The sequence below is a fragment of the Hemicordylus capensis genome, chromosome 3, assembly GCF_027244095.1.
Source record: "Hemicordylus capensis ecotype Gifberg chromosome 3, rHemCap1.1.pri, whole genome shotgun sequence".
Lineage (NCBI taxonomy): Eukaryota > Metazoa > Chordata > Lepidosauria > Squamata > Cordylidae > Hemicordylus > Hemicordylus capensis.
Window position 1 is genome coordinate 20,986,680 of NC_069659.1, and position 26,255 is coordinate 21,012,934.

The 26,255-nt window shown below is 44.7% G+C and overlaps 1 protein-coding gene across 1 annotated transcript; it reads right to left on the minus strand.

Moving 5' to 3' along the window:
- Positions 1-2,775: 2,775 nt before the first annotated feature.
- Positions 2,776-25,564, minus strand: LOC128351835 (transmembrane 4 L6 family member 1-like). Its single transcript, XM_053311787.1, has 5 exons — positions 25,394-25,564; positions 19,340-19,405; positions 17,517-17,662; positions 7,830-8,022; positions 2,776-2,910 (listed from the first exon to the last, which is right to left on the minus strand). Exons 1-5 carry the CDS (start codon positions 25,562-25,564, stop codon positions 2,890-2,892), a joined length of 597 nt encoding a protein of 198 aa, XP_053167762.1. The 3' UTR covers positions 2,776-2,889.
- Between the last annotated feature and the right edge of the window lie 691 nt (positions 25,565-26,255).

Consider the following 26,255-nt stretch of genomic DNA (forward strand, 5'->3'; position numbering starts at 1 on the left):
GTTCAAGAAAAAGGGAAGTAGGTGCTAGACATGGACACGGTTGATGGAGAAGAACTGAACTGTTGTCCAGAGCACCAAATGACATAAGGCTGGCCCTGAGCGCCACTAGCAAAGATAACAGCACCAGTCCACAAGCAGAAAGATGTTACTCTTTCAAAGAATTCCATATTACTCTTTCAGAGAATCCTAATGGAAACAAACAACCAGGAAACATGCAGCAATGGCTGTTTGAAAGTTTGCCGTTTGACAGCGGAAACTATATAGAAAGGTGGTGGCATATACTCCCAGACAGATGGGAAGCCCAGTATGCTGGTGCACTTTGCTTCTGCAAATTTCCAAGTGACTGTATGCGAGAAAACTGGGATTACCATGTAGCTAAGGGATATGAAGTCTGTTTCTCCATAAAATTACAGTTGCCAAATGATAAGCTTTTATATGAATAATAACCTTGCTGGGTGAGACCAAAGGTTCATCTAACTCTTTCCAGCAGTGGCCAGCTGGCTGCTTCTAGGAAAAACATCAGAAATGCATGGAGGGAACAATCCTCCCTTCTTTATTAGAGCCCACCAGGATATTTCTGAACTGGAATTCAGAGGCATACTGCCTCTAAACTTCCTCCCAAGGGCCAGTTAGATAGGTGTCCAGCAATCCCTCTTGCAAGATCAGATTGGATCAGTTTCAGTTTGTGATTCCTGAGGATGTGGACAAGCTGCTTGGAGCAGTACGGCCTACCACCTGTTGTTTGGAGCCTTGCCCAACTTGGCTGATTTCATATTTCAGGGAGGTTGTTGCAGCTGGTCTAGTTGATATATTTAATACCTCATGGAGGGAGGGCAGGATGCCACCTTGTTTGAGGGAGGCAGTGGTTGGACCACTTCTTAAGAAGCCCACACTGAATCCCCTGGTGATGGATAATTATAGGCATCACCAACTTACCATGGTTGGGTAAGTTGATTGAGAGTGTCGTGGCTGACCAGCTGCAAGCGTTCTTAGAGGAAACTTATTATCTAGACCAATTTCAAACTAGCTTTAGGGCGGGCTGTGGGGTTGAGACGGCTTTGGTTGGCCTGATAGATAACCTTCAGGGAATTGACAGAGGGAGTGTTCATTTGGATCTTTCAGTGGCTTTTGATACCATCAACCATGGTATCTTTCTGGATTGCCTGAGGGATTTTGGGATAGGAGGCACTGATTTGCAGTGGTTCCAGTTCTATGTCTCAGGTAGATTTCAGATGGTGGCACTTGGTGACAGTTGCTCTTCAAAACGAGAACTGCTATATAGAGTCCCTCAGGGCTCCATTCTGTCACCAATGCTTTTTAATATCTATATGATGGGTAAGGCCATCAGGGGATTTGGTGCTGGGTGTTATCAATATGCTGATGACACCCAAATCTATTTCTCCTTGTCATCAGTAACAGGAAATGGCATTAGCCCCTTAAATGCCTGCCTACAGGTATTAATGGGCTGGATGAGGGATAATGAACTGAAGCTGAATCCAAGCAAGACAGAAGTGCTCATTGCTGGGGGTCATAACCTGCAAGACAGGATAGAACTTCCTGTTCTGGATAAGGTTACACTCCCCCAGAAAGAACAGGTTCATCATTTGGGAATGCTCTTGGACCTGGATCTCACCCTGGTGCCTCAGGTTGAGTCTGTGGCCAGGAGTGCTTTTTACCAGCTGCGATTGATTCAACAACCCCACCCTTTCCTTGAGGAGAATGACCTGAAAACAGTGGTACAACAACTGGTAACCTCCAGGTTGGACTACTGCAATGAGCTCTATGTAGAGCTGCCTTTGAATGGAAACTTCCGTTCGAAATACAGCAGCCAGACTGGTCTCTGGGGTATCCTGGAGAGACCACATTATGCCTGCACTTAAACAGTTGCACTGGCTGCCGATATGTTTCTGGGCAAAGTGCAAAGTGTTGGTTATTATCTTTAAAGCCCTGAATGGTTTAGGTCAGAGTTACCTGATAAAGCACCTTTGCCTACAAGATCTCTACCACTCATTAAGGTCATCAGGAGGGGTCCATCTTTGGATGCCACCAGTTCATCTGGTGGCAACCTGGGATCAGGCCTTCTCAGTTTTCGCCCCTAGGTTATGGAACACACTACCCATGGATAATAGAAGATTATCTTCCTTGGAGGCCTTCAGGAGAGCCTTAAAGACCCTTTTGCAGGAGGTGGGGTGGCTTTTAATGATATTTAATGTTAATTTTAATTTTAATCTGGTTTAATTTTTTAAAAAAAAAAATCAAACTGTTTTATTTATGTGTTTTTGATTTTAATGTAAACGGCCCTGAGCCACTTTAGGAAGGGTGGTATCTAAACTGAATAAATACATCATAAACAAACAAACAAACTTGGAGGCTTGATTTCATTATCATAGATAGACCTATCCTTTATAAATGTGTCTAATTCTTTTTTGAAAAACCATCTAAACTAGTCATCATTATGGCAAAGAATAATGATTCCTTATCCTAGTCACTTTCTGGCAAGGAATTCCATAAATTATCAACAGGCTGAGTGAAGAAGCTCTTGCTTTTGTCTGTCCTGATCCTGCTGCCAATCCATTCAATTGACCCTGAGTTGTAAGCCATTTCTCCATGGTTCCTGGTTAATTTGTTATCATTTTTTGTTGTTGTACCCTTTGCTTGATTGCAAAGAGGAGACAAACAGAAGACAATCTCAGAAAATCCTAGACACATTACGTACATCTCTTGTTCCTAACTATATAGTGATTTTTGTTCTATATAAAAATTTTGGATTATTTCTGTAGTTCTGAGCATCCTCCATGGTTTTTGTTCCTATAAATACAGAGCAACACACACTATACCGGTGGTACATGTATCAGCAGATTGTTGCACTTTCAGAATGTAGAATGCTGGTCACATTCCTGCAACATCAGCCTGGAATGAAAGAAAAGAGGGAAGTATGTGTTATCTCGATTCTTTGATATATGAATAAAAATACAAATACAACTATTATTTATATACCACTTTTCAACAGAAGCGCTCTCTCTCTCACTCTCTCTCTCACTCTCAGGAAAAAGTTCCCTCTTATTGCTTATGTCGCCCCCTGTTGGGACACAGCTGTACCAGGACCTAGACTCCTCCACCCAGGGAGGAGGAGTTAGTGACACATTATAAATTATATCGACAAGACCCCCATTGTGTAACCCTTCAACATTATTAGGCCTGAAAAAACTGTTGGAAGTGAAGAAACCATCTGCATCCAGCTAGCTAGCTAGATTGGAGATCCTAACTCCTCACTTTCCTATCTAGAATGGAGTTCTTTAATAAATGCCATATATATTGATTTGAAACTATGAACTGGCTCCGTTACTTTACTCTCAGCATACACGCATGCCTAACCAAATTCCGCTGTGTTGTGCCTCTGTGCACTCTGCTATAATGAAAAAGAGATTCTCTTACCAGAGAGAATTCCCAACAAAAACAATATAAAGCTTTACTTAAAGTTAAGAAAAGAGAGGCTCAAAGGCTGTCCTAGGAGTGACTGATTACTTCAGTCAGAGAGGGGAATCCCCCTCTCTTTTGGCGTGTTACACCTGGCTGCTCGGACCATTACCTCTCCCATTTGACCAGCCAAGTCCCTATGGAGACATGAGGATCACACTTTAGAGCCCTTTATGCGGGTCAGGAAGAGGAACCAGTTTCATCATATCTAAAAAATGACCCACTCCCAGAATGGCCACCTGTCCCAGTAGCCAAAGTCAAGAAGCTTATTGATTCCTTAAAAGTAGGCAAGGCCTCGGGCAATGATTGAATCTCTTCTGAAATGATTAAGCTTAGTGTGGATTGGTGGTCTCCCGTGTTGGTGGTTCTCTTTACATGTATAGACCGAACTGGGTACATACCTAAAGACTGGGGCTTGGCCATAATAGTGCCCATATTTTAAAAAGGGGACAGACGTGATCCTGCTAATTATTACCTGATTGTGAGTAAGCTTCACTCAAGGCATTTAGGTTGGAAGCTGCAAGACCGGGTGGAGAATGAAGGTATTTTGGGAAACTAACAGGCTGGTTTTAGAATAGGGCATTCAGCCAGGGTATTACACCATCTTATTGAGAAATACAGCAACAAATCCAAGTCCTCCTTGTATGTGGCCTTTGTTGATTTTAAAGCAGGCTTTGATTCAATCTCAAGGCTAAGGCTCTGGGGAAAACTCAGGGACACTAATCAGGGACACTAATAAATGTGAAAGGTGATTACTCTTTCTCATTCAGAAACCTTACGAGAACACCAGTGTAAGAGTGAGATGTAACCCTCAAGGTTCACTTTCACATTTAATAACTACCAGTAAAGGAGTTAAACAAAGGTGCATTTGGGTACCCTTTCTGTTCAATCTTTATATAAATGCCTTAGCCAATAATCTCTCAGGTCCAGCGCTACATCCCCTGACTATTGCGGAAGCAGATATCCCAATCTTGCTGTATGCAAATACTGCTGCTATCAGCTCACAAACCCCATTGGGTCTGTGAGTGGCGTTGCAACCTTGGGGACCCGGCCTGTGGCCTCCAAGGTCTGGGCAGACCTCCAAATGGCCAGGGCAGCCTCCTCCTGCGCCCACCCCACTGCACCGAATTTTCTTTTTAAAAAAAAATTTCAGCCACCTTGTGGCCAAGGGGTGGCTGTCACAAGGTGAGCCCAGCAGGCCTTCTCCCCACACCCCAGAGGCTGTGGCGACCACTGGAGCGACGCTGGGGCCTGACTTTCAGCCCAGCGTCTCTAACTGTGAGGTGCGCCTGCACAATTGTGAGAGATTGTCGCAACCTTGTGTGGTCTGGGCACCAAAATTACCTAAGTGAGCCCTTGGGTCTTAGGAGAGCGATTAGGCACCTGGCTAATTACTGCAAGGACAACTACCTGGTAATTAATTTTCAGAAATCTAAAGTGATAGTTTTTGCTAAGACGCCTAAGAGACTTAATTGATACATAGAAGGTCATTGGATAGAACAGGTCAAGTTTCAAATATTTGGGTTTGGTTTTCCATGCCACCAGGTCATGGAAGGTCGTGGATCTTCCATGGAAGGTCGTGGACCAGGTCGTGGACTATGTTGCCCAACAGGTACAAAGGAGCACATCAAGAATTAAGATTATTTTGCTCCAAAGGTGGAGAGGTTATTCCTACAGCGTTAAGGCTGTTTTCTGCTAAATCATCAGCCCAACTCTTATATGGCACACAATTGGCCCCCTACCCTAATTATAGGCCTTTAAAGAGCAGTATTTAGGACCCCTAGATGTATCTCCAGCACAGTGCTGATGTTGGAAACAGACCTAGAGAAGGTGGAAACAAAAGATTGGATTTTAATCTTCAGTTTCTGGCCCAAGATCCATTTCTCCCCTCTGGGGCTGATCCCTCTTGTGCTGGCCGATAGGTTTCAATCCACCTGGACACAAGCACTATTGGGCAAATTGTCATAACTTGGCTTTTCTATTGAATATTTGTCATTATTAAGTTACAATCAAGCCAAGGAGATCCTCAGAAGGAGGATCTTGGACATTATTTATTTGTTTGTTTGTTTAGTACATTTATATACGGATATGAATATGACAAGTATTTATATACTGCTATTTAACCCAAGTTCCCAAAGTGGTTTACATACAGAAATTAATTAATTAATTAATTAATTATACCATCCCATATAAAAAAGTTCCTGGGCGGTTCACATAACACACACCAAAATGATTTAAGCTCCATTTCAGAGACCGTAAGAGGGCACCTTGGTGACTTTAGTTGGAAAACTGCTAGCTGCCTATTGTCTCTTTATCTACCAAGCCATCACAGAGTGTTTTTCAGAGCAAGATACAATGCTCTACCATCAGCAGTTTTATCTGCAAGGTTTTTTTTAACTCCCTTTGGCCAGTCGGATTTGCCCTTGTTGCTCAGACGAGGTCGAATCCGTCCACTATGTGCTGTCGTTTTGCTCTTTTTATAGTGATAGTCTTAGTACTATCACACCTCCCCGGTGCTATCACACCACCCTGGGCAAACTGCTGAATTTTATGACATACTTCTTGCAGATAAGAAACCTTCTATCAACAAAGTTGCCAAATTTTGTGCAGCTGCTGTCAAGATCTGTCAACAGCTAACTTCCGGCTCTATTTCTTAGATGCTGCTGCAAAAAAGCTTCTGTGTTGGTGTACTTTGACCAAATTCTATCTGAATGTAGTATTTTTGGTTTGTATGTACATTAGGGATGTGCAAATCAATTCAGATTCAAATTGATTCAACCCAAATCTGATTGATTTGGGTGATCTGAGCTCGAAACAAATCTACCCAGACACTCCTGGACAAATTTGAGCTCAAACTGAATTATGCCAGATTTGATTCAAATCAATTTGAGATTCAGGTTCCTCCCTATTAACTCCCCCAGATCCCCAGATTTCATTTTTTTAAAGGGCTAAGCTCTAGCCCTTGTAGAATTGGAGTTATGAAGCAAAATGTGCAGTCACTATTTTTCAAGCATTTGGATTCTTTGGTGTATAATAACTTTCCCTCAATGAATCCCTATGAAGATTCATTACATGCCTTCATTTCTTCTGTTTATTTCGACTGTCATTGGACAGTGCAAACTATCAACTGCCATGTGCCAACTACACCCCACTTAGGAATATTGAAGTGTTTAGGCACTTTGGTGTCTAATAACCTTTCCTCATAATGAATCCCTATGAGGAAGCAAAAGTACAGATGCATACTCTGGCACAAGACCCAGCTAAGACTCAAGAAGGTGTACAGCTTCCATATACCATTAAAAAAAACCCTTTAGTGTGTGCCTGTGGATTGAGCCCTGTGTCCTGAGCTTTATGTGACCCACTCCATCCCCCAGGGATAGGGGATGGAGCAGAACCCTTTCTTGCGCCTTCCCCACCTGTTTTATTTGTGTCTTATTTGAGGTGGAAAGACCAGAAATGCACTCAATATTCCTACTTACTACTACTACTACTATTACTACTACTACTATTTATATACCGTTAGGAACATAGGAACATAGGGAGCTGCCATATACTGAGTCGGACCATTGGTCTATCTAGCTCAGTATTGTCTTCACAGACTGGCAGCGGCTTCTCCAAGGTTGCAGGCAGGAATCTCTCTCAGCCCTATCTTGGACTTGAAACCTTCTGCTCTTCCCAGAGCAGTGGCTCCATCCCCTAAGGGAAATATCTTACAGTGCACACACTTCTAGTCTCCCATTCATATGGAACCAGGGTGGACCCTGCTTAGCAAAGGGGACAAGTCATGCTTGCTACCACAAGACCAGCTCTCCTCTCCAACCAAAGTTCTTCAACCAAAGTTCTTCAACCAAAGTTCTTCAACCAAAGTTCTCAAAACGGTTTATATAGAAAAATACATAGTACATAATGAATTAAGATGGTCCCCTGTCCCCAACTAGTCAACTTAAATGGTGCAGCGGGGAAATGCTTGACTAACAAGCAGAAGGTGGCCGGTTCGAATCCGGGCTGGTACTATATTGAGCAGCAGCGATATCGGAAGATGCTGAAAGGCATCATCTCATACTGCGCAGGAGGAGGCAATGGTAAACCCCTCCTGTATTCTACCAAAAGAAAACCACAGGGCTCTGTGGGCTCCAGGAGTCGAAATCGACTTGACGGCACTCTTTACCTTTACCTGTCCCCAAAGGGCTTGCAATCTAAAAAGAAACATAAGGCAGATATCAGCAACAGCCACTGGAGGGATGCTGTGCTGGGGTTGGATAGGGCCAGTTGCTTCCCCCTCCCTACTAAATTTAAGATAATCACCACTTTAAAAGGTATCTCTGTGCTTAGTTAGCAGGGGTATGACTTACGCTGACTTTTCTTTTCCTCAAGGAAGTGCCACATATGAACCCAACAAGTCCGTTGATAACTTGGATGAGGCAGAGGACAGCTTCAATAGTGCCAATGGCCAGCAGAAGAGAGAATAGCACAATGTTCCACAGGATGATGTTTTCAGGCTTTTTGCAAATGCTCCATGTTGTCGTGTTAAACAAATAATTATCTCTGTAAAAGGAGAAGTGAAAGTTATCAGATCAGATCAATCTTTATTATGGTCAAGGACCAGAAAAGCACAGCAAATGTTAGAAAAGATTAACAAAACAAAACAAGTCAATTAGATAATAAGGTACTAACCAATAAGCTAAAACAAATTAACCAACTCTTGACAAATTTTACAAATTATAAAACAAAATTTTGCAACGTTTAAAGAAATTAGATCATTCTGGTCAGACAGTAAATACTGAATAGAAGGTAAAATGAATCTGAGTGCAATGGAAATTTAACTAAAAGGGGGTAATAAAACAAGAACAAATTTCCTTGTAAAAAAGACTGTACAGAAGGACATGAGCTGTTGATTCAACGGTACCTACACCACTGATCTATTGCTACTGGAATGAATAATGCACCTCTAGAGTAGTAGAAAGATTGTATGGCTGATGCCAGTTTCTGGGCTTTTTGCGAAACATAGTCCAAGTGGGCACTCCGACCACTGGACACTTGGAAGACAACGCCCAGGTATTTGACAATTTCGAGTTGTTTGATTTCATGGCCATTCTGCTGCCAAGTGCTAACTTTAGGGCACTTGGCAAAAGTAAGGATCTTAATCTTAGCGTAGTTAATCTCTAAGGCTTCCTCAGTGCAATAGGGTCATAGGAACATAGGAAGCTGCCATATACCGAGTCAGACCATAGGTCCATCTAGCTCAGTATTGTCTACATAGACTGGCAGCAGCTTCTCCAAGATTGCAGGCAGGAATCCCTTTCAGCCCTATCCTGGAGATGCCAGGGAAGGAACTTGGAACCTAGATGCTCTTCCCAGAGCGGCTCCATCCCCAAAGGGGAATATTTTATAGTGCTCATACTTCTAGTCTCTCTTTCATATGCAACTAGGGTGGACCCTGCTTAGCTAAGGGGACAAGTCATGCTTGCTACCACAAGACCAGCTCTCTTCCCAATACAGGGCAAGAGAGTGTAATGCTCATTTCAAGCCAACCAAGATCTGAGACAGCACAACTGCATCGTCCACATAAAAGAGTATTGCGAGATGTTTATTTGCCAGCTTCAGGGAATAATGAGCAATACCAAATAATTCATATAGAAGTTGAATGATGATGGCGCAAATATACAGCCTTGCCTAACACCTCTCCGTGCTGGGATTTCTTTAATAAGAAATCTTCATCCCCTGCTAACAGAGCAAAGAGGCAACTTTTAAAAGTGGCAATTCTCTTTATTTAGCAGGGGGAGAGCAACTGGCCCTATCCATCCCCAGCACAACATCCCTCCAGGGGCTGTTGCTGGTGTTTATCTTCTGTTTCATTTTTAGACTGTGGACTCTTTTATTTATTTATTTATATCTATGTAAACCGCTTTGGGAACTTTTGTTGGAAAGCGGTATAGAAATATTCATCGTATTCGTATTTGTATTCATGCAGTTTGAATATTAGGAGTAACAAGCAGCAAGCGTCTGTCTATGGAGGAATTCTGAAGTTTGCACCACAGTTTTACTCTAGATATTGAATCAAATGCAAACTTGAAATCGATAAATGCAGCATACAGTGAAGTACTGGATTTATCCGTGTAGTTTTCAACCAGATGCTGCAAAACAAGGGCTTGGTCTAATGGAGAGTGGCCAGCTCTAAAGCCAGCTTGAATACAACCAAGATGTATTCGGTCTCAAGCCAATCTGAGATTTTTTCATTGAAATGTTTGGTGTACAATTTGCTAATTATGCTCAAAAGACTAATGGGATGGCAATTGGCAGGAATATTCTTTTCGCCCTTTTAATAGATGGGGATTATCGTAGCTATGCCCCAGTCTCTAGGAGCCAGTGCAGTGCGATCTATAAAGGTGAAAAGAGAGGCCAAAACTGGAGTCCACCATTGCAGGTTCCTACATATAGGGAGAGCCAGCGTGGTGTCATGGTTAGAGTGCTGGACTAGGACCGGGGAGACCCGAGTTAAAATCCCCATTCATCCATGAAACTAGCTGGGTGACTCTGGGCCAGTCACTTCTCTCTCAGCCTAACCTACTTCGCAGGGCTGTTGTGAGGAGAAACCTAAGTACAGGTGAAACTCGGAAAATTAGAATATCGTGCAAAAGTCCATTAATTTCAGTAATGCAAATTAAAAGGTGAAACTGATATATGAGACAGACGCATTACATGCAAAGCGAGATAAGTCAAGCCTTAATTTGTTATAATTGTGATGATCATGGCGTACAGCTCATGAAAACCCCAAATCCACAATCTCAGAAAATTAGAATATTACATGGAACCAAGAAGACAAGGATTGAAGAATAGAACAATATCGGACCTCTGAAAAGTATACAGTGTACTGTGCTTGATTGGCCAGCAAACTCGCCTGACCTGACCCCATAGAGAATCTATGGGGCATTGCCAAGAGAAGGATGAGAGACATGAGACCAAACAATGCAGAATTGCTGAAGGCCGCTAATGAAGCATCCTGGTCTTCCATAATACCTCATCAGTGCCACAGGCTGATAGCAACCATGCCACGCCACATTGAGGCAGTAATTGCTGCAAAAGGGGCCCAAACCAAGTACTGAAAACATATGCATGCTTATACTTTTCAGAGGTCCGATATTGTTCTATTCTTCAATCCTTGTCTTCTTGGTTCCATGTAATATTCTAATTTTCTGAGATTGTGGATTTGGGGTTTTCATGAGCTGTACGCCATGATCATCACAATTATAACAAATTAAGGCTTGACTTATCTCACTTTGCATGTAATGCATCTGTCTCATATATCAGTTTCACCTTTTAATTTGCATTACTGAAATTAATGGACTTTTGCACGGTATTCTAATTTTCCGAGTTTCACCTGTATGTAGTACACCGCTTTGGGCTCCTTGGAAGAAAAGCGGGATATAAAATGTAAATAATAAATAAATACTGTAAATAATATAACTTCTGCTGTGATAAAGTCATTGTCGGGGCTTTACCAGGTTTGAGTTGTTTAACCAAGGCCACAATTTCTGCACATGTTACCAGTTCCCACTGGGGGAGCAAACTGGCATCAAGCTCCACATCAGTGCTGGGCAGCCCTTCCTGTGTATATAATGATAGAAAACGGTCCTCCCATACTACTTCTGGGATAAGGAATGATGAACTCAGAAAGCTCTTAGGCGAGAGCGGAGCTATGAGTCTCCAAATCAAGGCTGAGTTCTTTGATTGGGATGTTGATATCAATCAGTACCAAGTATTGTTTATATTTTGCAGGAACTGCTTATCTGACTGAGTGGCTCTGCAGATAAGGTTTTAGCAACCATAGCTTCCTGCTGGGATGTGCACTTTGTGCAGGCTGGACATAGCTCATCATCCAAGGTGGAAATAGGACTAAGATCTAGAAACAAATTATCAAAGTTTATCCGATAAAGAATGCCCAGGAAATGATCACTCTCAAGGTGGCTAACAATAGAAAACTTCTGCAGAAAAGGAATTAAACTCCATGATACAGCAGCATAATCAATCAATCAAGGCTTAGTGTCAACCCAATGGGAATATTCAGCTCAGTAGTCCTCACTCGTGGTTCCACTCAAATCTAATTTAGCAAAGGTCTGCCCCAAACAAAGCCCCCTAAGGTTTCCAACTGCATCTTTGGAGCAGGGTTCCCTTCCCTCTAAGGCAGTGTTTCTCAACATTTTTGGAGTCATGGGCCGGTACATTCTTTGTGCACAGTTTCCCAGACCAGCAGTGAGTAAAGGGGTTGCCCCCTCGCCCCCACCCCTAGTCACCCCCCCAAACATTTTCGAGCTGGTTGCGGCTTCCGGTGCCGAGAGCTCATTTCTAGGCAGGCAGCCCTCGCTGCTGGGATAACACTAGGACTGCCTGCCTAGAAATGAGCTCCGGGGAGTTTGCCCGGGTATGTGGATCCTGGATATGGGACATCATGCAAAAAGGGGGCAGGGCCCAGGATCTACAGAGCATGGGCAAGCTCCCCGGAGCTCATTTCTAGGCATGCAGCCCACGCTGCAGGGATTATGTTCATGTCGAGGAAGCGAAATGAATGTTATCCCAGCAGCGAGGGCTGCCTGCCTAGAAATGAGCTCCGGGGAGCTCACAGCAGTGGCGGCGACCACCAGCTTGAAACTGGTTTTTTGGGGGGGTTAATTCCTCATGGACCAGCACAGACCGGCACTCAACTCCTCACGGACTGGCACTGGTCCACAGACCAGCAGCTGGGAAACACCGCTCTAAGGCATGTGCATGTGCTCACACATTTTTTGATGTCCACTCAGTCAATTTTTAGATCCTGCTCAGGTTGAATCAGGAAGGTCCCACTCTGAATGCATGAGCCAGCTTGGAAGGGCGGTATAAAAATCGAATAAATAAATAAATAAATAAATAATAAAATGTACACACACACTGCCTTGATACTGCCGTCCAGAACAAAACTCATTCCACACACAGATGAAAAAAATTAGAAAGAACACTGCTTTGGCCTGCCGAATAAGGAGAGGGGAAACTGCTTCCATATCAGGGGGATGATGCTGGAATTTTGCAAACAACATCTTTCATAGTCTCACACTGAAATCACCAGCCACAATTACATAAGCATAAGGGTAAGAATTCTGAAGGTCAGTTATATAAGATTCTACCCCTTCCCAAACATTTTTAATCTGAGAACCTATACGCAGAGGAAGAATATACACATTAATCAGTAGCCAGGAAGCATTATTGAATCTAAGTAGGGCCACCATTGCATAATGTGCCAAAGTAGTTTAGGAGACATAGCTGCTGTCAAAATCCATGTGCTTTTGTTTACAAACACAAGCTTGGCTTTTAAGGTCCCTCAGTGGTGTATTCATTGCTATGCGTCTAAATTTGAACTGGGGACTTTCATTTCATATTCCTGGCTGCCACATTTTATTTATTTATGTTTACATTTATATTGCACTCTTCCTCCAAGAAGCCCAGAGCAGTGAACATGAGTATGTCTATCCAATATCCTCACAACAATCCTGTGAGGTAGGCTAGGCTGAAAGATATGTGATTGGCCGAGAGTCACCCAGTGAGTTTCATGGCTGAATGGCGATTTGAACTCAGGTCTCTCCATACTCTAACCACTACACTAGTCCCACTACACTAGTCCCACACTCTAACTGTAACCACTACATCACACTGGTTCTTGGCTCTACACCACACACGGCATCAGTTGTCCAAAAGAAGTGTGATAAGCTGTTGGAAAGGATCCCAGGGTCTTCCTAGGACCTTTCAGCATAACGTTTACATTTCTTAAATTTAAATTGTTATTTAGCTACGGCTGGAAATATACAGATCCTGCCCCCATTGTATCTCCCCTGCTCTGTTTCATGTAAAAATTCTTGCTTCCCATACAGGGTTGTTTTAAATATTACTGCAGTGATATGTTTAAATGCTTGAAATTCTCTGATGCTGTATATATTGTTAGGAACTGAAAATAATCTTCCTCTCTTGGATAGGTGTATGAGGTGAGGGGTGGCAGGCATCTTGTGGAAATTGGTGAGGAGAGAGAACTTAGAGCTCTCGTAGTCACCCTAAGTGGCACAGTGGGGAAATGCTTGACTAACAAGCACAAGGTTGCCAGTTCAAATCCCCGCTGGTACTATACTGGGCAGCAGTGATATAGGAAGATGCTGAAAGGCATCATCTCATACTTCATGGGAGAAGGCAATGGTAAATCCCTCCTGACCTGTATTCTACCAAAGACAACCACAGGGCTCTGTGGATACCAGGAGTCGAAATCAACTTGACGGCACACTTTGCCTTTATTGTTGGACTGAAGGGGGGATTATGGAGAGATGCATAGAATGAATCAAGATGCCATCCACTTCAGTTTCTAACTATCCTGCAGGAATTGGGCTATATAGGAACACATATATCCAAACTATTTTATTAGTATAGAATAGTGCTTTCTTAATAATTACACTTCATTTGAAGTATGTATAGTAACCTATAAGTAACAGAAAACAGAGGTCTGATATCAAAAGTTAAAAAATAAAATAAAATCTAAAATGAAACTGAAAAATACTCCCACCCATTCTGCCAGAAAAACGGTGCCCTTCCCACATATACTCCACTGCCCTCTCAGTGCCCCCAGTCTGGCCCTGACCCCAATTCATAGGTGTGGGGGAATGAAAAAGACCTTTTTCGGAAAAAGCAGAAGCCTGCTCAGACAGTAGTGAATTCTCCAAAGCCTCTGAGTCTCTTTGCTTGTCACTGTTAGATTGAACAACACTGCCCCACCAGATAAGCGTTATCCTTAGAACACATGTTTGAGGAGAGCTGGTCTTGTGGTAGCAAGCATAGCTAAGCAGGGTCTGCCCTGGTTGCATGTGAATGGGAGACTTGATGTGTGAGCACTGCAAGATATTCCCCTCAGGGGTTGAAGCCACTCTGGGAAGAGCATAAGGTTTCAAGTTCCCTCCCTGGCTTCTCCAAGATAGGGCACAGAGAGATTCCTGCCTGCAACCTTGGAAATGCTGCTGCCAGTCTGTAAAGACAATACTGAGCTAGATAGACCAATGGTCTGACTCAGTATATGGCAGTTTCCTATGTTCCTATGATAAAGAGTGTGCAACATTATACAGGGAAGCAAAAGAACTTTCCAACTTATTGACTTTGCCAGAAAGAACCTCCATTAAATCACTCTGTGAAGAACTAAGAGAGATGTTACATTCTGAACTGCAAACACTCTTATCAGCAGCTGCCTTCTTATCTATACAGGGTAGAGGAATTTGCATTTGGCTGCTGCCCAGAGCAGCAGATTTCACAGGAGAGGGTTTTTAAAAAAACAACAAACCACAGTGGTGGTTGTATAAAAGAAGACTGGGGGGGAGGGAATCCCTGCCACCCTCTCCGGGATTGCCACTGCAGGTGTGGACTCCCTGCTGCTCCTGCACCAACAGAGCTCTGCTGGGCAGCACCAGGAGTGTAGCTATAATTGAGCGAAGGGGTTCAAAGAACCCGGGCCCCCAGCTCCTGAGGGCCCTCCAGCTCCACTCCTCCCTATTTTCTTCATTATCTCCCTCACTCTGAGGCGCCACCGGAGAGAGGGGTGAACATGGGCCCCCTCTCCCCTAGATATGCCCCTGGGCAGCACACTCCGGTGCCACAGTTTCTTTGGCGGTGTCAAAGGCTCTTCTGTTCAAGGGCAGGGCCATTCAAAAAAAGGCAGATAGAAAATAAAGCTGTTGCCTTTTTTGAATGGCTGTTCAAAAAATGGCTGTTCAAAATGTTCAAATTTTTTTTGAATGGCTCTTCATTGCTTGCCCTCGAACCGAAGAGCCTTCTGGGCCGCCAAAGCAATAGCAGTGCTTGGGTTCTGCTGCTCGGCCGAACTGGGTCAGTGCGGGAGCAGCGGGGAGGCCACACCGGTAGCAGGGGTCCTGAAGAGGGGCCACCCGCAGGGAAAGCAGGGTATGCCTCTAAACGGAGCGGGGTCAGTGCTAGAGCAGCGTCCTGGTCATTGCCGTGGCAGCCCTGAAGAGTGGCTCGTAGGGGAGGAGAGCTGGGTCGGTGGCATTGGAGGATTGTCACCACAGCCCTGAAAAAAGGTCTTCCAGGGGGAAGGGTCAGTGGCAGTGGGGCCAGTGCAGCAGCATGGACCTGAGAGGAGTGAGTGGCCATTGGCTGGAGCAGCAGGTCCACCACTTGCTCAAAGAGCAGACTGGTGAAGCGGCCACCATGTTGGCTGTGGGCAGAGCTGTTGGCACTGTGACTTCAAGACTGCTACCACGTAGACTGTTTTTGTTCTTAGTGAAAAAGGATGCATTTTTTGCCTTGAAAACCACCAATTTGGGTAACTATTATAAAATATTGATTTGGGGGTCGTATATAAGGCCATTCTCTGGCATGGAATCAAATAATTTAAAGGGACCTCAGAATCAATTAAGTATGACTTCTTCAGTCCGAAAAAATGTCGCCAACACTTTAAACCCCTGTTCAATAGAGAACAACTTTAAACTGCTCTATCGAAGCCATTTTTCAATGGATCTTCACCAAATTTGCAAGAGAGGTGTTTCTTGTCACCTAGCTGATGTGTGCCGATGGCCAGGCAGATTGAATAAATGGTTTTGGTTTTGTAAGCAGTAGAATATTCAGGGTTTATAAAGGTGGGACGTTGAAAACACTCTACATCTTACTGGTCTGATTACGCCAGTATAATGCTAGCAATAGGAAAGAGAACTTCCAAAAGCCTAGATTGAGACTGTAGTGTTAACCATTTCACAGAACTGCATAAAAATTTGCAGGTTCAATTTCTATAAGTCCTCTGCCCATATGCTTTGCTTCAATTCATTCTCCTGCATAGAAAATGTGTTTTAGATGGAAATGTTAATGTGGCAATGTAGCATTATTTCTCATTCAGAAATCTAATGTATGGGGCAAGGCTGATGCTTCAAGAAATGCACTTTGCTCCTTCTGTGCTCACTCAGTATTTTTTTCTTCTTCATAACACTACTGTAATATTTGTTGCAACTTGCAACTGATTTCCATTTCCTCCAGAATTGCTGAAGATTTATGCAACCCACTCCGTAATGGCTAGTATGAGGCACTAGTACAAGGAGAAAGTCACAGTTTACAACAAAGGAACTTAAAAGGGAGTCTCCAGAGAGAAAATGCTGAAGTAGAATTTATCAGGAGGGTTGATTCTGTTTGTTTTGGCTTGAACAAAGCTGAAGGTTTCTCATCTCACACATCGTTCAACTAGGAAAACTGTATTATCACCCACTATTACTGATATCTGATGATGTTTGCAGTGTACCTCAGCTAACTGGGCAAAGGGGCACCCTTGAAGGTGGTGGCTATTTTCTATTTAGCAAGAAGGAGAAGATCTATCCCTATTCAATTAGCAAAGCGTCCCTCCAGTGGCTCTCGCTGGTTTCTCAGTTGTGTTTGTTTCTTTTTAGATTTTGAGCCCCTGTAGAACCTAATGGCACAGCAGGGAAATGACTTGTTTATCAAGCTAGAGGTTGCTGGTTCGAATTCCCGCTGGTATGTTTCTCAGACTAAGGGAAACACCTATATCAGGCAGCAGTGATATAGGAAGATGCTGAAAGGCATCATCTCATACTGTGCGGCAAGAGGCAATGGTAAGCCCCTCAAAGCCAACTTCATGAAACGCTTTACTTTTATTATTTATTCATTCATTCATTCATTCAATTTTAGAACAGGGAAACATCTTGTCATTCCTTCTTGCTATGTAAACCACTCTGAGAACTTGGGTTTTGTTGTTGTTAAAAAGCAGTATGTAAACCATGTTGATAATTGATGGTGATGGTGGCGGTGTCAATTATCATTGTACTTAGCTCATACATTTAGCTTTGCCATTTTATTGTTTCCTAGGTCAGTACAGCTGGGGGAGATTGCACTGCTGAATTGCCCCTTATTTAGTCTGCTTTTATTCACTGTGAGAGTTTTTAATTATAGGCTTCTTTCCATAATTGTTTTCTCTTTTCTTTCAACTAAAATAGCTTCATGTGGGTGGGTTCAGTTGTACTTACACAAAGGTGTCATTCCTGAAAGGATAGATGTATACCTCATCACCAACATCACAGAGGGGACCATTAATTAACCCCAAGGATGAGATGATCACACAATACACTCCCCCCGCAGCTCCCAGCACAGCAAAGAGAATGGAGAGCAGCATCTGAAAGGCAAAATAAACTCTCATGTCAGAGGCAAAGACACATCTAGAGTCCTGAAAGAGAAAAAGTGGCTCAGGTGTATGTGATTTGAAGCAGAGAATCAGCGGACCGGAAAAGGATTAAGCACGTCTCACCCCTGCTGCCTCTCCGCTCCAAAATCACAGCCCTCCTGCCAAATCCACTCCTGTTCTCAGGCACGGAGCCAGCAAAGCGGCGGCCTGTGTCCAGCCCCGCTCTGCGGCCCCCTCCAATATGCCCATGTGCATGACGTCAAGCACATGGGGGCGTGGTTCGGGCTCCATGGGAGCCCAGAGCGCACTCCCCCCTCCCACACGTGGGCCGCCGAGAGCCCAGGAGAACTCTTTGCCAATTATTTCAGGCAGCTCAGACTGCCCGATAGAACGTTTTTCCCTTCCTCTCCCTTGTGTCCATATGCACAGGTGTCCTTGCACAAATCCAGTAAGTAGTTTAAAACTTGAACCTGCAGTTCTGGGAGGAGGAAATTGTATGTATGTGAAAAATGTGAAACGTTAGAACAAGACTGCATGAGGGAGGATGAAAATATACAACAAGGTATACAGGTTTGGGCATATGCCCAAACAGAGATAAACAAAATTAGTATGAATGGTGCATTCAACTGGGAATCTGAAAGGAACAAAAATTATTACAGGCTATTTCTGCAGTACACATCATGATTATGGATCAAGGCTCAGCCCTGCATAGCACTCCTTGTTCCGATTAAGCTTAAACCAGTCCATAGCTTCTAAGATGTGACCTTCTTCCTGTTTTATAGTCTAGTGTGTTGTGGCTTCTTGGTCTCTTTGACATATCGACAATACAGATGTATGTCATTCTTCGTTCAAGGGGAAGCTAGGGATCATAGAATCATGGAGTCAGAGAGGGCCTCGTTGGCCAACCCTCTGCTTAGAACATAAGAACACAAGAACAGCCCTGCTAGATTGGGCCCAAGGCCCATCTAGTCCAGCATCCTGTTTCACACAGTGGCCCACCAGATGCCATTGGAAGCCTACAGCAGGAGTTGAGGGCATGCTCTCTCTTCTGCTGTTACTCCCCTGCAACTGCTACTCAGAGGCATTCTGCTTTTGAGGCTGGAGGTGGCCCTCTAACTAATAGCCATTGATAAATCTCTCCTCCATGAAGTTATCCAAGCCCCTCTTAAAGCCATCCAGGTTGTAGGCTGTCACCACATCTTGTGGCAGAGACGTGCTTGATATAGGCAACTCAAAGCTAGAGCAAGCCCCCAGCCAGCCTCTTCTTGAAGTCCTCCAATGAGGAAGGGTTCACCCCACTGTATAATTGGTTCCATCAGCAGTCTGTCTCCCTCTGGAACAATATTCCAGCATCCATCTCTGTCTTCTCCCTAGCTTTGGGTTGCAAGCTCTACAAACCACCTCTACCTGACTGCATCCTCTCAACTTCTGTCCCTGGATGTGATTCAAGTGGGCCCTGCCGTTTTCATGTATGGTGGTTCAAGGTGTTGATCCAAACTGCCCCTAGTCTGGCTTTTGCCAGGCTCCACTGCTTCCTGGTTCTCTCTGGCTGCCTGAGGGAAACCCCCACCCTAGAATCAGGGACCACAGACTCCTATGGCTTGCCTATGATGCTGCTTGTTATCACTTCTTCAGTTCGGCTTCCCCAATTTTCAAGGAACTGCTTACCCCACATCTGTTAGCACACCATCCTGCACCGCCTGCACCCAGCATCATAACTGCCGGTAAGAAAATCTGAAAGAGAAGCACACATGGAATGAGTATTGGAAAATGTATTCATTGCATAGACTTGCAAAATGGATTATTGTCAAAACCAAACAAAGTATGATGCTGAAGGCACCTAAAGTGTGTTAAGAAAGATACCAGTGGTGTAGCAAGGTCTGAATCGGACAGTGTGTAGGATATTTAGAGGGTTCTTTTTTACACACACACACACACACACACACACACACACACACTCCAAATATTTGTGCTTCCCCATGGGAGAGGCAACTCTCCAAAGGGGGAGGCAACTCAAACCTCCCCCCCACCCGGAACAGCGGGCAATAAGCATCTGGCTGGGAGATCCAGGCATCACTGTGTCTTTACTACAAAATAACTGTAGATGCATACTGAAAACAGAAACAAAACTTTATTTCTAGGCGGATAAGACTTCTCAAACTCAAACAATCAATCCTTTATGACAGTCTTCCACCAGCTAAATCTATAGAGCACCACATCATAATTACTGTAAGAGTATGCAAAACTGAACACAACATGCAGCATTTAAGTTTACCAGGGTGCTTTCCAGACTAGCTGCTGGAACAGCAGCAAAATGCCTCCATTTGAGCAAGTTGCATTCAGGACGTAAACAGCAGGGGGAGCAGTCTCGCAGCAACTAACAACCTGAAAAAAGAACAACTTTTTCACGCGGGTTGTACGACGTCCTTGCTCTATATCACAGCAATTAAATTCGCAGCAAGGCATTGGAAATGTGAACGGCACCCTGCTGTCCCCGTAGGGACCGTGGTGTCAGGACGCAGGAAGTGTGGAAGCACACTTCCGAGATATGTCCTGACCCCGTTGTAGGGTCTAGTCTGGAAAGCGCCCCGGAACCTTACAATCCACATTTAGTTGAAGTCAGAATTAACTCTTCCTCTTGCCAAGCACTACCTGCAGTGGTGCAAAATCTGGCAGCAACGCTAAAAATGATAGCTGAGACCTGATCTGAAAGGAGGAGACATAAAATTCACCAGGCAAAGCCTACCTGGCAATGTCAATAAAAAGGAAGAAGGGTTCTCAAACCACACAAGACAATATGCCTAGTATTTATTTAAAAAATGAGACTCTGGTTCACTGACAGGAATCAAAGAGGTAACGGCATCACTTGTTATACAGTTACAAAATTACGGGCGGAAGCACTTCCTTTCAAAAGGAGGCCCCATTTTGCCCACCAGCTGCTTTTGGACTACAATTCCCATCATCCCCAGCCACAGTGGCCAATAGTCAGGAATTATGGGAATTATAGTCACAACTGTAGGAGGGCCAAAGCTGTGCAGCCCTGATCTAGCATAATGCTGTTGTGCTAGCAAAGGATGTTGCACAAGCACATTGCACAAAGAAAAGAAAATTTATTCCAGACTTGCTCTTGCCGAAGATGTTGACACCATGCACAATGCACTGTACAACACCTTGCACAATCCATTTGTGTGTGTGTCCCACAGTTGTGCAACACCGAAGAGCACCACAACTTGTGCTGCTCCACAAACTTATTAAGTGCATGTAATTCCCCGCATTGCTCTAGCCACAGGGCTATACTACATGTGGCTCCAGATGTTGCTGAACCAACTCCCAGCACCCCCAGCCACCATTACAGCTGGGGATGATGGGAGTTGTAGTTCAGCAACATCTGGATAGCCACGTGTTGTCTAACCCTGATTCCAGCACAGCACTAGTCTGCATGTCAACCAGTATGATGATGCTAATGATGATGCAGTAAACTAATGTCAGATCCTTCCGCATTTATTTAATACTGGACGGATGGTGTTCAAGCACAAACCAGAGTTCAGTGGTTTCAGGAGTAGGCGAGCATTTAGCTGCGAGCAGACATGTGCATGTCATTTCACAGGAAAATACACACTTTAATTTCAGTCCTGCCTTGTGGGTCAATAACTACTCTCAGAGTGCTGTTGTCACCGCTTGGAAGATCGATGGATGCTCCTCCCCCCTCACTGTTCTTTCTCTGCCTGGTGACGCCAATGCCCATCAACCTGACCTGAGGCTATTTCTATTTAGATCTTTCACAAAGAACAGTCACTTTCTGCTGCTTTGTGTACACTTATGTTTACATCTGCACTTTAGGAGTGGGCCTGCCCAGTTATTTTTAAAGCAAAGCATTTAAAAACAGCCTGCTATCAATATATTGATCTACAGATATTGGTTCCTGCAAAGAGAAAGAAGGAAAGGAGAGGAGGAAATAAACATATCAGTTCCTTGATGCTAACTCCAGTCCTAGTCTAGCACTCTAACCACTACACATAGGAACATAGGAAGCTGCCATATACTAAGCCAGGTCTCACGATCAGTGAGACCTGGTTTGGGAAGGGAAGTGGGGAGAGCAGGCTAAGCCCGCTCTCCCCGCAGACGATCAGGGCGGGAGCCCTAGGAAACTGGATTGGCCGCCCACTTGATTGCTAGTTCCATGACGGAGCTGGCGGGGGCTGGGGAGTTTGGAGGCCACACGACCCCCAGAAGCTCCAGTATGCCCTGCCCTAGTGCTGTTTTTCAGCCTCCCGCCAGGGGTCTACTCGTGAGTAACCGCAGCACGGAGCTGTGCCGCGGCTACTCACAATTTTAAAAATGGGTTTGCGGAGCACTCGCTCCGCAAACCCGGTTTTAGGGGCGGGCTACTTGAGCGGGTTACACGCTCAAGAACCACCAGGCTCGCAGCCAAGCCCGGTAGTTCTCACGGTTGCAGAAAATCAGGCTAGCGGAGGCTAGCCCAATTTTCTGCAATCGTGTGAATAGCCTCACTGAGTCAGACCATTGATCTATCTAGCTCAGTATTGTCTTCACAGACTGGCAGCGGCTTCTCCAAGGTTGCAGGCAGGAGTGTTTCTTAGCCCTATGTTGGAGATGCTGCCAGGGAGGGAACTTGGGAACTTTTTGCACTTCCCAGAGCGGCTCCATCCCCTGAGGGAAATTGTGGCACACCACAAATGCCAGCATGGTTGAGTGGTTAGAGTGTGGGAGACCTGAAATCCTCATTCAGCCATGAAACTCACTGGGAGCGTTTTCACACAGGGGCTTTATTCCTAATCTCCTCTGGAAGGGAGGGTATGTGTTTTCACTACAGCTGAATTCCCCGAGGTCAGATGTCTTTGGGAGCACCCCCACACAAACTGGGCTTTTCCTGCTGGATTTCACCTCATCCCGGTTTACATCCGAATTTTTAAAATACTGTTTTGCAGCAAAGTTTCCTTGAAAATCCTATGCAAAGTGCTCACATAATTCTTAACATTTACATGATAAGAGCAAGCCACGCCTATGGAATGCAAAAACAAAGGCTGCCTAGTTGCCTTGCCTTTGACAGTGAGGCAAAGAGTTGAAAACCCAGTTTTCAGGCTTTTTGCTCTTTGAAAGTTTTTGGAGGGGGGAGATCTGGGAGGAGGACTTGCCATCTTTTGCAGAAAATGAGCATTTCCTTGCATGCCATCCAAGCTGGGATGGGGCTGCAAAAGCAGAGGCAATGCTGCAGGAGGGCTGACAGTGACACATGCTGGGGACTTGAGTGTGTGTGTGTGTGTGTGTGTGTTGGGGTCGTGGTGGGCGGTGGGGAGGATAGAAAACCAAGGCTGATGGCTAACAGGCAGTCTGATCCACAAACCAATTAAGCAGAAATGTGTGAGTGTGGACTTCGACAGAGCCAGACCACAGAGGGTGCTTTAATTATTAAACCCTTGAGGGAAAGGGAGGCATGGTGTCCCGCCTTCTCTAGGAAGCCATTGGCCACAAGGAAAACAAGGACGCGAACTGTGTGAATAATTTTTTTTTAAAAAATCAACGTTGGTCCTTTCTATGGACAAAACTAAAAGAGACTTTATACGTGTTGTTTGCCTCCCCTTTTTGATAGACAGCAACTATGGGGCCTGATCTAGTTCACAAGCAAAGAGGCAGTGGCATCAGATGGTGGCAGTGCCTGGAGAAGTCTATCAACGGCTACTAGCTGGAGGGCTGTAGGCCAACTCCAGCCTCAGAGGCAGGATGCCTCTGAGTACCAGTTGCAGGGGAGTAACAGCAGGAGAGAGGGCATGTCCTCAACTCCTGACTGTGGGCTTCCCACAGCATCTGGTGGGCCACTGTGTGAAACAGGATGCTGGACTAGATAGGCCTTCAGCCTAATCTAGCAGTGCTCTTCTATGTTTTTATGTAACATAGCGCCACCTGCTGGCCATCTCACCACCCTAACTCTCCCTCCCACTACCACCGGCTTCCTGATCCATGCTACCACCATTGCCCAGCTCTGCTGCACATGCCCATGGACCTCGCCATTCCCAGAAACTGTCTTTTCTCCTTGCTGCTTGTGATGAAATGGCATTGGAGGGACTAATATGCTGTACTTTTATGCAACTGTGTTTGGAACCTAGTGGAACAGTCAATCAAAGGAATCCTTTTGTGGGAGTTAGTGGACTAAATACTCAGTTGATAGTTAGTTGGGGTTTTGTTGGGTTAGGGACAATCTCAAAGAAGAGATGTTCTGTGACTCAAAGAATAAGGCAGCCTGAAATAAGGGCTGGGTTTCAGTGAAAGCGTTCTGTGACACAAAGGCTCTATTTGCATGTGACGTGGAGCCATGGGTCCAATGGACCTACAGTTCATCTCCCCACCCCCGTGCTCTCCTTTCCAAATGTGGACATAACGGAGAACAAGGAGTCTGCAGTCTACGAGACTTGAAAGAGGAGGGGGATTTGGCTGTGCAGGCTTCATTTTTTCATGAAGGACAGCCCGCAGAGCCAATGACATCCAGAGAGATGGAGGAGCTTTCTCCCTCAGTTCAGGTTTGAGTGAATGCAGCCTACACTTCTGAATTCAGATGTAACACAGGCTGCGTTAAACCTCAGGTTGGAGTGGTGAAACTCACTACAACCAAGGGTACAAACTGGAGTTCAGAGAGCGGAACCTCGGGTCGCTCTCCACGCAGAACCAGAGTTCCAAGGGTCTGTCCTGCATTTGAACATAACGGTCCAGCAACCTCTGTCCCCTTCAACTCCTGTTCCATGTTATGGTGCGAATGCGGCCAAAGAATAAGACAGCCTGAAATAAGGGCTGGGTTTCTATGAAAGTTTGTGGTTTGGACGTTCGATTAAAGCTTAAAGAGTACCTTACAGTAAAGTAAACTGTAACCTTGTAACATCAACAAGTGCAGTACCCTACTGCCTTGTAGAGATAAACAAAACCTCAGAAACATCTGTTAGAAATTAATTTTATTCTTGTTTACCTTGAACTTCTGGTCTGTGTTAGTTCACCATCACTTCCCTACTCATGCTATGCAACGCTATGTTCACCAACATAGAGACTGAAAGGAGTCTAAAAGAACTAAGGAGGCTTTATAGTTTATTTTTCCTGGAGGCAGCATGTGGAAAACTTCAATAAAGCCTAAGAAATTCCTACATGGTTCATTTCCCTCAAAACACAGAGTACTGTAACACCTGAAACCCCACAATGCTGCCCACCATATTGAAAAGAGAAGGACAAAGTTGAAGAGGAAGTGGGAAGGCAGGGGCGTATCTAGGGGTAGGGCAGGCAGGGCACGTGCCCCGGGTGCCACTTGAAGGGGGGGCGCCATTTTGTAAAATTAATTTCTTTTTAAAAAATGGCTGCCAAAATAAAATGGCCACCGTGCATGCTCAAATGGCCTCTATGAGGCTCTAGGCCATGCCAGGCTTTGCAGAGGCCATTTGAGCATGCGCGGTGGCCATTTTGTTTTCAGTGGCCTTTTTTTAAAAAAAAAGATTATTTTTAAAAACGGCCACTGCACATGCTCAAATGGTCCCTGCGAGGCCCTAGAGGCTAGCGGGGTGAGGGGGAATCTTTGCAAACCCCCCAGCCTTTAGGAAGCCCCCCAAAGGGGCTACGGGTAAAAATAATAATAATAAAAATATAATATAAGACACTGTACACAACTTCATTCTTTACGGACTTTTCATAAAATGTTGAAACATATTGTTGAAAGCCTTTTCTTACCAATATTCCAGCTCCCAGAATGCCATGGAAGAACCAGACCAAGTCAGTGATCCTGCTGGCTTCTAACACTTCTCCATTGGGGAAGTAGAGGAGGAGATTGGAAATAATAGCACAGATAGCAAGTGGTAGCAACGCAATCCCAATGCACTGAGAACACTTTCCGGTACACATCATGTATCTCCCCCTCAGAAGGAAGCTGGGAATTAAAAGAAAAAGACAACCCAAAGTAAATATAGGGCAACATGTGGCTTCATAAATCAATGACTGCCTTTTGTTTGCAGGACTGGAGGTGTCTGTACTGGAAATGAAACAAGAGGCTTTCTGATAATGCTGTTATTTCTACAGGCAGCCCTTAGACTTACAGTACTATTGGTTCCTGAGAACTGCGTCTCAGGTTGAAATGAATTAACAGAGCCTATTTTCCCATAGGAAGCAATGGTATAAATATGGGGGTTTGGTTCCTGAACCAAGGCCAGATACCCTATTTTTTAATGTCCCTATCAAAGACATGTCAGTCATAGACATGCAGACATGCAGCAGAAAAGTTGATGACGGAGAATCAGAAGTTGCTCACCCTTGCCTCACCCACTCCCTTTTTGGTCCCTTCCTGGCTCTCTCCCTTTTCCATGGCAGGAAGGGAGGCAACTGGGTAGCTCACTTCCAGCTCTTCTTCCTCCTACCTGGGCAACAGTAAGACCAGGAAGGAAGGCGAGTGGGCAGGAAGCAGCAGCTGAACCCAGAGGAGCCAAAGCAGCAGTGAGGGCAGTGGCGGGTGGGCATCTTGGACAGCAGTGGTATAATGGACAGTGATGGCAGTGGCAGGTGGGCATTTTGGACAGGTGAGTCAGCCAATCGCTCTGCA